The sequence below is a fragment of the Mauremys mutica genome, chromosome 3 (assembly GCF_020497125.1).
Source record: "Mauremys mutica isolate MM-2020 ecotype Southern chromosome 3, ASM2049712v1, whole genome shotgun sequence".
In the NCBI taxonomy this organism is placed as follows: Eukaryota; Metazoa; Chordata; order Testudines; family Geoemydidae; genus Mauremys; species Mauremys mutica.
Window position 1 is genome coordinate 140851400 of NC_059074.1, and position 15107 is coordinate 140866506.

The 15107-nt window shown below is 45.0% G+C and overlaps 1 protein-coding gene across 6 annotated transcripts in view; it reads left to right on the forward strand.

The window, feature by feature from the left end:
- Window positions 1–15107, forward strand: part of KIF26B (kinesin family member 26B) — a 417971-nt gene that overhangs the window by 317198 nt on the left and 85666 nt on the right. For all 6 annotated transcript variants that reach the window (XM_045010461.1, XM_045010455.1, XM_045010458.1 and 3 more), the window contains 2 exons: window positions 1600–1783; window positions 14584–14743. In XM_045010461.1, the coding sequence (XP_044866396.1) occupies window positions 1600–1783; window positions 14584–14743 (344 nt within the window). The remainder of the gene's footprint in view (window positions 1–1599; window positions 1784–14583; window positions 14744–15107) is intronic.

Here is a 15107-nt window from a genome sequence, read left to right on the forward strand (position 1 = left end):
GGCCTTGGAATCTATGGAGCTATGAATGTCATATTTCATAATCACGTGTCACTTCTCTAAACTAACATTCAGTGACATGAAGCACGCACACAGTCCTCACGTTATCAAGGGTTAATAATATCTGACTTCATGCTGGCTATCATTTTGGAGAGAGAAGAGCAGTTTACATTCCCAACACTGGAGACTGTGACTGAGGTCCAGCAAATGCGATTGTATGTACATGACATGCAGCTTCATCTAATGGATTGCCTCCGACCAACTTGTGGGGGAAGACACAGGGGTGCTTCCTCTCCTTTATGCTCTTCCTCCACCTCTCACAAGGGCTGAGTACAGTCTACAGACTTGGTTTTCCCAGAATGCAGGGACTGCTCCCTCTTCAGTCCCTGGCACACAAGCCGTAGGCCTGCCCCTGCCCATCTGCCCCAGTCAGCAGAGCTGGCCAGGTACAGAGAAGGGAGCATTCTGGGGAGCTCTGGGATATATTGTGCCTCTCTGAAGGGCAGTCCAGCTCAGAATTCCCCCTGGCATGTTGAGAGCCTGGACCAGTTGTTCCCTGCTGTTGCAAAGCCTTTAGGTGCTATTGCAGTGGGAATCACAAGTCAGGGCAACCTTGGCAACCCCTGAATAGGGGAGACCCAACCCTCCTTTGCTTGGTCCCTTCACAGGCTGTAGCACAGGTACCGGAATGAATCCACTCAATAGTTCTAACTTCTCCACACTGTGATTCCATCACTGATATTAGCAAGTCTCTAGGTTGTCACATCCAGGGAGATGCAAAAACAGCACTTCCACGTGACATTTGGGTTTTCTTTTTTTAAAAACAAACTGCATACGTAGAAGAGCCTTGTGCCCATTGGTGATCCCTGCTTCCATCGATGTGACTGAGAACTGTCGTGTTCTTTTGTTGTTGTTGTTGTTGTTTTAAACACGGGCTGCAGCCAGTGCAAAGCCTCCTCGTGGACATTTTTGGGGCCTAAGTGCAGAGAGGGAGAAAAGCAAGAACGAGGACCTGGGCATGTACAATGTGTATAAAAAGACACATGAATTTATATCTCTGCTACAGTGGTTCATTTCTGTGTTAAATCTCAAAAGGGGATAACGCAGTAATCCCACTTTAGCAGCACAAACACTGTGGTAATGCCTGTTAACTGACAGCTCTGAAACTGAATGGCAATGAACTGCAAACGGTGATGGTTAAAAACCAGCTGCAAGTCCAAGGTAATGTGGTATAATACATGACTTAAGGTTTAGGAAAGTAATGCAACATAGACACTAACATGTATCCTTCCACCCCCCATCCCCCCCAGGAGTACGTCTAGTCCTTAGATTTTCATAGAACTGCAGCCAAAGGTACAGCAATTAGGTACAGCCATAGATTCTCAGGCAAAAGCCTGGACATGGCAATCTATCTTCTGAAGCATCTGGTACTGGCCATGCTCACTGACAGGACAGCTGAACCCCGGGTCTGATCCAGTATCACAATCCTATGTCTCTAGTGCATTTAGCTGTGCTTAGACTTCAGGGCACCAAGAATGTTACATGCTAGTGCTGAAACCCAACAGGGCTGCTTTATTTGCTTTCCCCTGGGTTGCCTTGCAGCTTCAAAACCAGAGTGAGCTCCGTGCCCCCACTGCGGAGAAGGCTGCCTTCTTCCTCGATGCAGCGATAGCCTCCCGCCGAAGCAACCAGCGAGACTGTGATGAGGAGGACCACAGGAACTCGCACATGCTCTTCACTCTGCACATCTACCAATACCGCATGGAGAAGAGCGGCAAAGGTGGCAGTAAGTCCTTCTGTTTTCTTCTGTGTCCTCGCCACATGCAGTTCTATAAACTGGTGTCCTTGAAAAGACTAGGGGCCAAATTGTCTCCTGGTGTACGTTAGCTGATTAGCATAGCTCTGTTGAAAATGCCAACAGAGCCCAAGTCATTAGTGATGAGAAGTTGTTGCTATCTGTTGGCTGTTCAGTTGCCTTTGTGATGTGAATTAATGGACGGGTCTATACATCGAAATGAAAAACACCATCATATTTGGCCTTAATTATCACCCTTGCTGGGAGCCTCAGCCCAGAAGCTAAGGATCAAAAGACCATGGAAACTGAAGGTTCTTTTCATCAGTAGGGGATAGCCTAAATTGAGGATGATAATACTACTTTCTCTATCGTGTCCATGTAAACTGATAAACTCTGCAGGGCAGGGATTGTTTCTTCCTATATGTTTCTATAGTGCCTAGCACAATAAGGTCAACATCTCAGAGCTTCTAGGCACTATTGTAAAAACAAATAATATTTAGACTGCGAATTCTTTGACTCAGGGACTGCCTCTTGCTATGTGTTTGTACAGTGCCTGGCACCATGAGGACATGCTCTTGTTTGGTAGCACTACTTAATACAAATGATAAATAAAAACAATAATTCTCACTCAGTACTTCCCCAGGAAAAATTCCCATTGATTTTGAGGGACTAAGGACTTCTGGCTCTGGACCTGTTTTATTTTTTTTTAAATAAATTGCAAACCCGTTTGTTTTCATTGTTTACAGAATTAGCCCTTAAGGGGGTGCTAAGAGCTTTTACAAAGGCATTTCTGTCTGTTGAAAGCATAGGGAAAGCCACGTACCAAGAAGACAAAAATGCTTCAAAACTGTTGCAGAAGAGTCTGTTGCACATATTGTAGCAGTCCCCAGAGCAGGAAGTCACTGTGAATGCTGTAACATACCGGCATGGCAACCTGCCAGCTGTCCCACATGCTCAGAAGCAAACACTGTCGCCATTCCCAGCACTAGACCCTTTGGGTTCCCATAAACGCTTGCCAGATAATGAATACAGGGTTGCTTTACTCGGGCTGCCAGAAACAAATATTGCAGTTACCTGTGGCACTGTGGTCTTGAGTTACGAACAAAAGATAGTAAACACAACACCCAGCAGCTCCCAATCTAGCCCCTGGAGGGGCTGAACAGTACAGGCAGTGAAGGTAGGGCTACATGGGCCTAGTGCCAGGAGTACTCGCATTAGAGCCAACAGCATGCTGGTCAGAGTCCAGTCCTTTGTGTCTGACCCGTTATCTTGTTCAGACTCAACCATACAAACCACCCCCGCCTTTGCAGCCCATTGCTTGGTATTCATCACTGACACTGCCCTCCTTCCAAGCAACGGGCTGCTCCCATTCTGGCTTTCTGCCCTTCATTCCCATCTCCCAAGCTGTCCATACTTCTCTCTGCAGCCAGCTCCTGGTTGCTCTTGCTCATACCCAGGGGTGGCTCTAGGTATTTTGCCGCCCCAAGCACGGCAGGCAGGCTGCCTTCGGCGGCTTGCCTGTGGGAGGTCCCCGGTCCCGCAGATTCGGCGGCAGCCTGCGGGAGGTCTGCCGAAGCCGCGGGACCAGCAGACCCTCTGCAGGCATGCCGCCGAAGGCAACCTGCCTGCCGCCCTCGCGGCAACCGGCAGAGCGCCCCCTGCGGCTTGCCGCCCCAAGCACGCACTTGGCATGCTGGTGCCTGGAGCCTCCCCTGCTCATACCCAACCTCCAGCTCCTCCTGAGCCCAGGTCCTCTTTAACCTCTGCCAGTATTCCATCTATAGGACCCTACCAAATTCACAGCCATGAAAAATGCATCACAGACTGTGAAATCTGGTCTCCCCCCATGAAATCTGGTCTTTCATGTGCTTTTATCCTATACTATACAGATTTCACGGGGGAGACCAGCATTTCTTAAATTGGGGGTCCTGACCCAAAAGGGAGTTGCAGGGGGGTTGCAAAAAGTTATTTTAGGGAGTCTCAGTATTGCTACCTTTACCTGTGCGCTGCCTTCAGAGCTGGGTGGCTGAAAAGCAGTGGCTGTTGGCCTGGTTCCCAGCTCTGAAGCTATGGTATGGTATTGCCACCCTTATTTCTGTGCTGCTGCTGGCAGCGGCTCTGCTTTCAGAGCTGACTCTCCAGCCACCCAGCTCTGACAGCAGCAGCGCAAAAGTAAGGGTAGCAATACCATAACACCCCTACAATAACCTTGCAACCCCCCCCCCCAAGTCTTTTTTGGGTCAGGACCCTTACAATTTCAGATTTGAATAGCTGAAATCATGAAATTTACAATTTTAAAAATCCTATCAGTGTGAAATTGACCAAAATGGACCCTGAATTTGGTAGGGCCCTATTAATCCAGAACAGGAAAGGGATTATGAAGCCCTCTGCTGGCTGAATGTTGCACTGGATACTAACACAGCATCCAATAAGGAGCCAGCAGGTTTATTACAATATGTTTAGTGGAGCAGAGCGGTAAAGATTTCCCTGTGTTCCAAAAAATGTCAGGATATCAAAAAACATTCCCATCCGAATCAGGATGAAAAGTCAATCTCAAATTATCGCCAACCAAAATTGGAAAAAAAAAATTCAGATCAGGTCAATTGCAATGTCTTGTTTTGATAAGTTTGAAACATTTTGTTTAAATTTTTACCTTTTTATTTGATTTATTTTTACTATAATTAGCTTAAATTTTGAAATGAGAAGTCATTTCAAATGAGAAAAAATTTTGTTTCAAAAATGTTGAAACAAAATGTTTTGACAATTTCAAAACTTTTTCAAAACACTGTAGCTTTGAAAAAACTATCAGAATTGACCCTTTCCTGTGAAAAGGTTTGGTTTTGTTAAATTGGCATTTTCTGATGACAAAATTTCATCCAAAAAACTCCTCTCTAATGTATAGTTCTTGTGGGCCTAAATAGCACTGCAGAGACCGTGAATATTTCAGCTTGTGTATCTCTACAGACTATTTGTGATGGTGAGCCGACTACAATCTAAGATATCCAAAGAGTGGACATCATTGCCATATTTATGCCTAAAGTTTGAATGCAGTGTATTCAAATATACTGTACTGTATTTAAAATGTAAGAGTTACAGTTGCGTAAATGAAAGAAGAGATTGCATGTGTTTAAGTAATAACCCCTGTGGAATTGGCAGCCAGAACTCAATTACCTAAAGGTTTATTAATTAACCACCCTGCAGTGGAAAGGAAGACTGTGAATGCTCAAACTATCTGGTTGTTAAGAAGGAAGTGGACTGGTTTTGAGGGCATTACCATTAAAGTCATTTAATACTCCATGCTTTTTACATACGCACACACAGAGGCTGTTTTCAAATACAATTTTAAAAAGAGTTGTGGAGTAAAATGTATTGTTTCCTGATGGCTTACATGATCCCATAGATTTATAATGGGAGGTGCATCATTCCCTAGTTGTAGGTAGGTTTTGCTTTCAGGCCATACCACCCTGATGGAATGTTTCCATATCTGGGTGACCTAATAAGACAATGAGGTCAGATCTAGTTGATGATTGGAGGAGTGTGCATTTTGTGGGGAGGAGGTTATGCTAGGAAAGCGTTCCTAGTGATGATCAGAGCCTAGTTTGCTGTAGTGAAGCAGTTTTTAGAAAACAATGGCAAGATAGTAGTGTTGGTTCAGCCAACAGGGTTTAAAAAAAAAGGCAGCTTCTAGTGAGTCAAAGATCAAAGAGTTTAAGTTTGGTTGTGTTCAGAAAAGTGATTGTAAAAATGACAATTTGGTACTATACTTACCTACAGTCCTGATTCATGATAGGCCAGAAGTAATTAATGTCAGAAGCAGGCACAGTGCCATTGAAATCAATGGAATTATGCCTGCGATGTTACAAGTTTTGTTTTTTTTTAAACTGTCAGTACTGCAGAGTCAAGCTGGCCATGGACAATGAAATTTTATGGTATTCATCTTATCTCATCTTCAGCAAAAACTGCCGCCTGACTTCGGATTGCAGAATTTTTGGTGGTTAAAAAGCAGAATGGAGAACGTCAGATCCCAGATTGAGTGAGTGGTGCTGTCAGCCTAAAAACAAGTCTTGTTTTGACTTGCTAATTCTCTTAAGTTTCTGCACAGAATGTTCTGCTGGCCCACTTGCTACTGGATGATGAGCAGCTGATCTTTACATGTATCTGAATTTCTCTTGAGAAAAATCTGAAGTTCCTCAGTAACAATCTTAGCCTGTTTATCTGAAACGCTCTCTTCACGCTAATCATATGCAGGAAACATATTCCCAATGCCCAGTGGTCTGAGTACCAGAAGTGTTTGTCCTGTGTGCCAGGTCTGGCCACTTGGAATAATCATCATCAGCAACCAAACACATGCCATTGATTCTTCTCAGCAAAATCAATGCATAATCTTCACCAAGGCTCAGTAGCAGACTTCCATAGATAACACATTGCATAATACAGTGACTGCTACATGGTTCAGTTTGACTAATTTTAGTACGTTGGTCCAAATCTGGCCACCAAAATTAACTTCAAATCATCAAACTTGTCATTTTCACTTTTTCTTGGTGGTGATCAGTGAAATTCAACCAGAATCTGAAGCTGTGAACTTTTGGGTATTACTCTTATATTCCATAGTAATCACTTTCCACTGACAAACTGAGTTAAAAAAAAACCCAACAAGAATAAGGATACAATCTCTCATACACTGTGTGAAAAAATGTGTTGGATTACATTAACCAAAATGATCTTTCTTATGGACAGTGCAGTCTTTCGCTCAGCAAACTGTTCATATAAATCACTCTATCCGAAGCTCCCCATTGGCTTTTGTAGGAATTTCCCATCTATTGTGTCCCTGTCCCTGCCCCCATTCCTGTGCAGACTGGGAAATGATGTCTAGAGGTTCTGGAGCCATTGTTGCTGTAGTCCAGAGGGTAGGACACACAGAGGCTCAGTTCAGTGTTCTCGGAACTAGCAAATTCCAAAGGGAGTTACACAGAGATTTTGTAGTAGTCCACTCTTCATTCACATAGCTGAAATGCTGTTCCACGTTTTTAGGTGAAAATGATTTCCTTTTGTTGAATTCCTTTCTCTGCTGTGGTACATACAAGCCTAGGCTGCATGTCCTCATACCACAGCACCTGAACTTCAGCTTATTGATGAAACACAGCTCTGGTTGATGTGATGTTTCCAAACAACAGATAATAAATTCATGGATCCATCCATCTTTCTGATGTCCTCCTGGTGTAGTGACTCTTGCACCTGTGGGCTGAGATTTCCTTCCTTTCTTTGCATGATACATACAGGGGCTCTCTCAAATTGCTATGCATTTTTCTTGATGGACTCAAAGCAGCAGTAGATACTATGTTTGAGTTTGTCAAGTTTCTTTCTGAGACAGTTCTTAGTTCTGGATTTCTACATACATAACTCTCTCTCCTGACAGATGGCTCCCAGAATGACAGGCTGTGGACAGCAATTTAGGACAAGCCAAAAATGAGATACATTTTCTCCTCTGTGTTTTCTGAAGTGAATTGTACATCTTGCAGCTAGGATGTCTGCTTCGGGTATAAAGTGATTCATAAGCAGGGCCGCTCTAGGTTTTTTGCCATCCCAAGCAAAAAAATGTTTGGCTGCCCCCCACCCTGGCCCTGGGCTCCCCCCCATACCCCACTGCTGCCCCAGCTCTGGGCACCCCCCCACCCATACCCCCTGCCACCCGAGCCTTGGGCTCCCCCCCCCCCCACTGCATCCATCTGCCGCCCCAGCCCTGGGTCACTGGTAACTCGCTCCCAGGGCGGGTCATTCAGCAGGAATTTTGGATGTGCACAGAACACAGACAGGATTGGTTACAGAACTGCAGTAAAGTGGAACAATTTTCAGCTTGTGTGATTGGAGGATATCTGGATGCATATTATAAGACTGTCCTACATAAATAAGGAAAAGTCGAGGTGCCTTTATTATTCTTTTGTTCCACTCTTTGTTTCTATGGGGAATTTGCCAATGCAATATCACTGTCTTTCTTTTAAACAAATAAAACTTAAAAAAAAAAGGTAATGGCTGTTGGAAATAGAAATTGCAGTCCTAATAACCACTGGGAAGCATTTCTTGCTCAATTTTATCCTACTTTTTCTACAGCAAGTTACAGTGGATCAGTATATTTGATTTGGGAGAAATGAAGTAACAGCTGCCCAAACTGAGCTTGAGCACGTCTGAATTTTGAGGGTGTTCAAATCTGGAAGGCAGGTGCTAGACTCCCTTTCTGAATATTGGATCAATCTGGAAAGGAAAAGTCAATTTCTGCTTCCATGGCTCAGAATGGAAATCCTCCTGCGAGCCTGGTACTGTACCTAAAGCTTCCCAGGTCCAGAGCCTCCCCTCCCTTACTTTTCATTTTAAATTCTAGTGGGATCCACGTACCTCCCTTGCCAGGCTTCAGATAGAGAGGGGCACTGCCCATTTAGTCCACCAAATTCTTTCTTTAGGGGCTGCAAGGTGAGGTCACACCAGTATCTCTAATCCAGTCTGGGGATGTCTGGGCCAAAGTTACTCCTTGGGCATACTTGTTCTCCGGTTCCCAGTGCCACCCCGTTCTAGCAGTGAGCTCTCCGTTCACAGCAAGCTGCAGCATGAGGTCTCAGCTACCTCCCTCCCTCCCTTTCCCGTTGATTGCTGTCAAGGGAATTCTGGGAAATGTAGTTCTTTCCCTGCTCCAGGGCTGGCTCTATAGGCAGGGAGCTAACCAGGGAACTAAAGCTCGCAGGGCCCCCTGTTGGTTCTCAGCTCCCATGCTGGATCCCTGCCGCCCCTGCAAATGTGCGGCCGCAAGCACCTGCTTGCTTTACTGGTGCCTAGAGCCGGCCCTGTTCATAAGCACTTAAGTCAAGTCCTCATAGTTCATATCAGCCAATATTTAATGGAAAAAAAACTTTCAGGAAAGAAAATTTCTGTTGATAAACCATTTAGAACAATGCTCAGTGCCATTGGCATAAAAATATTGCTACAGCCTTTCCACATGCACTTCAAATCCCCTCCTTTTCTCATCAAAGTGGTAACTGTCCATTTTTCCATTGGTGGCCATTTTTACTTTCATTTTTAACCACAGACCTCTTCTGTATGCTGCTGCACTGATAACTTTGTTCTTTCTAAAAGGTATTACAGTCTCACCAATAGCATTTTTCCCCATGTGTCCATAAAGCCAATAAGCCAGCCATTCCTTTTTAATCAACCCCCATGCCTTTCATTGAATCAAAATAACAAGTCAGAGCAATAGTGATTGTCTTGATTGACAAACTACAGCTAAAAATTCAGTCTTTGATTCAGTCTGTTTGACCCAAGAGGAATTTGGGGGGGGGGGAGGAGTTCTAATTTTTGAGTGTGTTTACCCTTTTTTGTTTGTTTGTTTTTTAAATAAATGTAGCTAAAGTTCAAAACAAAATGTTGTTTTGAAACAAAAAGTCAAAGCATTTTTCTTTTAAAGATGTCAAAACAAAATGTTTTGAATTTTTTAAAATTGGTTTTCATTTTTTGGCCTAAACTATTTATTGAATTTGATCTGAATTCATGAATAATTTCAGTAGACCTGAAATGACATTTGTCACTGAATAAAATATTCAAATGAATTTTTTTCCCCATCTCTGTAGTAACCACGCACAGTACCACAGTTCCTCAAGCTGCTGGCACCACACCTTCCCTATATACTGCATTCATTCATGAAGCCTGCTGCAGGTCCATTTATCAAATGGTATCTGAAATGGCAGGGTTACTATTTCAGTGTTTGCTGCAGGCTTTACAATATAACAGTCCACAAATTAGTACAAAATACAACTCCTCACCTTGAACCACTGAAATATAACAGGGACAATATTTACGAAAATAATCTGACTGTAAACAGTTCTTTTAATGGTACTTTAAATTGTGGTTACTTTAAAATGCTGCTATATTCTGAAAAGTGATTCTGTAAAACTGGCAGTGGTTCCTTGCTTGTGTCTTGATTACTCCATATCAATTCTGCTTATTTTACTAGCGAAAATATGTTACTTTTAGAACCACAAGTCTTTCATACTCAACCTGGGAAAGTCAAGCTAGGTTCCTTTCTCCCTGTGCATCATCACTGGTACAAAGTTTCACAAGAGAGCTCATAGCCTCAGTTACACTTGTATGCTGTACTGAAGATTAATGTGCTTATATAGGAGCAGTTGAGAGTTTAAATTGAAGACCATGGGATTACACAAGTGCAAATATGGTCATAATTTGGCTTCAGAACCATTATCTCTGGCGGTGATGCCTGTGTTGTAAAGAACTTAACTTCAAGTAGAGTTTGCAGGGCTGACAGATTGAAAATGCATCTTCAACTTGTAAACTGAACATGTAGGAAATCAGCATGGCACAATAAATGCTGAAACTGTGCAATGCTGCTTTTACAGATTTACTTTTCCGGGTAGAATTACAGTTTAAAGCAGTACTGTTAACACTGGTAGAGCCAAAATTTGAGCTCTCCTTCCTTCCATCCATCTTTACTCCCAAAGTCTGTGAAATTTGTTTATTAGGCCTGGTCTACACTAAAAAATTAGGTTGAAGGAAGTCGTCTACAGTCAACCTGTTAATGTGTGTGTCTACATTACTGGGTCCTTTACACCCACCTAAGTCGCCTCTGATGTTGACTTCTGTAATCCACCTCTGTGAGAGGCATAACGCTTAATTCGATTTTCATGGGTCGACTGCGATGTAGTGCAGACGCAGCATTGTGTAATTTGACTTAATTGGCCTCCAGGTGGTGTCCCATAATGCTCATCTGTGACCATTCTGGAGATCATTCTCAACTCTGCTGCGCTGCAGCCAGGTACACAGAAAACAGCCCCTCCCCAGCTAAAGCCCCAGGAATTTTTGATTTCCCATTTCCTGTTTGATCAGCATTGGGAACATGCCAGCTTGAGCACAGCTGATCATGGAGACTACGTGGCTCAAACGCACAGCAGCCTGGTCTGCACAGGAGGTGGTGGATCTCATGACTGCATGGGGAGAAGAGTCTGTGCAGACAGAGCTCCGGTCCAGCAGAGAAAACGCTGACATCTATGCAAAGATCGTTTGTGGAATGGTGGAGAACGAGGGACACACAGCAGTGCTGTGTGAAAATAAAAGAACTTTGACAAGCGTACCAGAAGGCAAGGGAGGCGAATGGTCATTCAGGTGCTGAACCCCACACATGCCGGTTCTACAACGAGCTGCATGCGATTCTCGGGGGTGACCCTACCAGCACCTCCACAAGCAACGTGGACACCTCACAGGAGTGTGAGTCTAGGGACAACAAGGAGGATGATATGGTGGATGATGATGAGGCGAACAGAAGACAGGCAAGCAGTGGATCCATTCTCCCCAAGAGCCAGGAAATATTTTAACCCTGGAGCCCTATGGGTCACAAGACATCACAGTGGCCAACTGTGATGCCGGGGAAGGCACCGCTGGTGAGTCTACAGTTACAATCAAAGTCTAGTTAAACTTTAGCGGGCACACACATTCGGTTTTATTGCATGTTTACTGTTAAGAAAAAGCGAAATGCTGTGGTTTTCTGCTTACAAGAGGCCACTCCAGCTATGCAGACGGTGGCCCCCAGAAAAGACTGTTTGTGGACTGGGTTAGCCCGGGAATCCTCCATGGATATCTCTAGGAAACTTTCATACAATCCTTTGCAGAAGGTTTCTGGGCAGAGCAGTCTTATTTCTTCCACCATGGCAGGACACTTTCCCACGCAACTCCTGAATTAATTCTGCTGGCATCATTGTGGTACACAGCATAGCAGCATAAGGACTGGGTTGATACCCAGATGCTTGCAACATCTCCTTCCTTTCTGCCTCTGTTACCCTCAGGAGACTGATATCACATAGGAAATGGGAGAAGTTCTCATTAAAAGTGCTCTTACAAGAAAAAAAGGGCATGTAGACCCCCTGTCCCCATATACACACACACATTCCAGATCGCCAAACCACATGGCCGCTAATGTGCCTTTACTGTGCTCGGCATGGGTCGGCAAGTCATTTAAAGTGGCTGATAGGGGACTGGGGCCCCACATGAGAGATTCCGCAATTTGGGAGTGAAAATGTCTCTGCCACACACCCCAGTTCCTAAATAGCTTCCTGTGGTGCTATGGGGAGGGGCAATTGTTCGACTAGCTACCTCTGCTCCTGACATGAGCCTGTCATAAACTTCATTAAAAATGTGGTCACCCATGACCGGAAGGGCCTATTCACCATGGCTGGAGCAGCAAAACAGCACCATGAATGGTTACGAATTCTGATTACGTTATGGCTTGCACCTAGTGTAATAAGGTTGGGGTTTTTTTTAATGAAAATGGCCTTGTTATGGAAACATTTTATTCATGTACAATGGCTCCTTTATTTTTCCCCATGACTGACAGGTGGAAATGTGTCCTTCGGCGTATCATCAACACCTGAAAGCAGGCTTTTGGTGATTAGGAGTAGGAGAAAGAGAACACCGGAGAACATGTTCACCGAGATAATGAACGCCTCCGGGACAGCTGACACAGAGCTGAAAGCGTGGAGGATTTCACTGTCCGAGAAGTTAGACGTGGATATGGAGAGGAGGGAAGCGTCCAATGAGCAAGAGCATGTGGCGCAGGATGAGATACTTCCGATTATGAGGGACCAAGCAGACATGTTGAGGCGTTTGGTTGAACTGCAGGAACAGAAGCAGGAGGGTAGAGTCCCTCTGCAGACCCTGGTGGACAGCCAGCCAGCATTGCCTGGCGCAGAATCACCCTCTCACAAGCGTTTCCTGAAGTGTGGGCAAAACGTCTATTACCCCTTTCACTTAACTTGGGGGAGGGTACAAAGAACAGAAGGTGCCCATTCACAGACCTTTGGTGGTCTGGAATACGGTATTATGTTACACAGCTGGAAATGTTTCTCCTGTTCCAACTTTACAACCCCTTTTCCACAAGGTTACATTTTTTTTTCTGTTCTCCCTCTTTACTTATGTTTGTTAAATAAAGTAAACAGATTCGAGAAATAAATGTTCTTTATTGAGTAGAAGCAGTGGGCTTGGGTGGGGGGTTGGCTTTACAGGGACAGTGATACAAGGCAGGTGAAGGTTTGGGAAAGCACAATGCAGACAAGCTGCTCACATTACTATGACTCATTATTGAAACGGCTTTTCAAAGCCTCGCGGATACGCAACACCCCTTGCTGTGCTCTTCTTATTGCCCTGGCGTCTGGCTGCTCAGAAATGGCTGCCACGCAATCTCTCTCAACTGCCCACCCCTGCGGAAACATTTCCCCCTTTTATTCACAGATATTATGGCGCACACAGCAGGTAGCTATAACCATGGGGATGTTCTGTTCACTAAGGTCCAGCCTTGTTAGTAAACTTCTCCAGCGCTCTTTCAAATTACCCAAAGCACATTAAACCACCATTCTACACTTGCTGAACCGTTCCTTACTGCTGTCCAGACAGCCGGTGTATGGCTTCATGAGCCAGGGGAGCAAGGGGTAGGCTGGGTCCCCCAGGATAACTATAGGCTTCTCAACGTCATCAATGTTCATTCTGTGGTCTGAAAAGAAAGTCCTGGATTGCAGCTTTTTTAACAGACCCGAGTTCCTAAAGATGCGCGCATCATGAACCTTTCCCGACCATCCTACGTTGATGTCGGTGAAATGCCCCCTGTGATCCACCAGCGCTTGCAACACCATTGAAAAGTATCCCTTTCGGTTTATGTACTCTTTGGCAAGGTGGTCTGGTGCCAAGATGGGGATATGCGTGCCATCTATTGCCCCACCGCAATTAGGAAACCGCATCATGGCAAAACCATCCACTATGTCCTGCACATTTCCCAGACTCACTACCCTTCATAGGAGAAGTCAATTAATGGCCCTGCACACTTGGAGCACAGCAGCTCCTACGGTTGATTGACCTACTCCAAATTGATTCCTCACTGACCAGTAACTGTCTGGCGTTGCAAGTTCCAAATAGCGATCGCCACTTGCTTTCCCACTGTCAGAGCAGCTCTCGTTTTTGTGTTGCTGAACTGCAGGGCAGGGGAAAGCTCTGCACAAAGTTCCTGGAAGGTGGCCTTCTGCATTTGAAAGTTCTGCAGCCACGGCTCGTCATCCCATACCTGCAAAACGATGCAGTCCCACCAGTCAGTGCTTGTTTCGTGGGACTAGAAACAGCGCTCAACAGAGTGCAGCTGCTCTGTGACTGCCACCAGCAACCATGAATTGTTTTTTAGAGTGGCTTGCTGCAGGGCTGCTTGCAGGACATCACTGTGGGCAGGGGGACAAAAGGTTACATGCCCTCCCTGCCCAAGGCAGAAGCCCTGGGGCAGCTTTCCTTTCCCTTCCTCTCTTCTCCTTCCCCTCCCTCCCCGGGCACTGCAGGGTTTAGGCTTCGCCTCCCCTCTTCTGGGGTCGTGTAGTAATTTTTGTTGTCAGAAGGGGGTCGCGGTGCAATGAAGTTTGAGAACTGCTGGACTAGAGGAATCAAAAAAAATGGCACAACAGTGACTCCTACAGAGTGAAGCCTGCAGGAGTTGTGAGTACTGCTAATGCCAGCAATTTTTAAACAGGTCAGCAATGAACAACAATGCGCAGCTGTGAGTGGTAGAAATGAGTTAACAGGACTCCTACCGTTTGTTACTGCTCACATTACTGAAATGGGGTTTCTGAACTGTTTCCCCTTAATAGGTCATGATAAGCAATGCCTTTTGCTTTCGGGGGAAGCTCTCTTTCCTGGAGCTGCATTTAGAGTAACTCATCAGAGGCACGATGCTAACTGCTCTCCTTCTTTCTGATCTTCATTTATGGCAGTGTCTGGAGGTCGCAGCCGCTTACATCTCATTGACCTGGGTAGCTGTGTGAAAGTGCTCAGCAAAAATCGAGAGGGAGGCTCCGGACTCTGTCTTTCGCTGTCAGCACTTGGCAATGTCATCCTTGCCCTCGTCAATGGCAGCAAACACATCCCATACAAGTAAGTAATATTCTATGTTAGGCATAGTGGGTGGTGACGAGTGCCTTTCTGTGATGTTAGCTGTTTGTTTTTGTGGTGGAGTTGAATAGCAGTGCTCAGGAAGGATGGAGAAATGAATGATAGAAAACTATGGGCCAGATTGAGCACCCTTTGAAGTAAATGGAAAAATGTGTATAGGGCTCTGTGGCTGTATGATATCTGCCAACTAGACGGAGCAGAGAGATTTCAGTTCTGAACCTTGTGCCTCCAATGCTCAGGGCAGAGTTTCTCCATCTCCTTTGCACATGGTGCTTGCACAAGTTTGGATTCCCTACATATAAGACAATTCTGACCTGGTCAACATTATATATTTCCTGAAGCATAT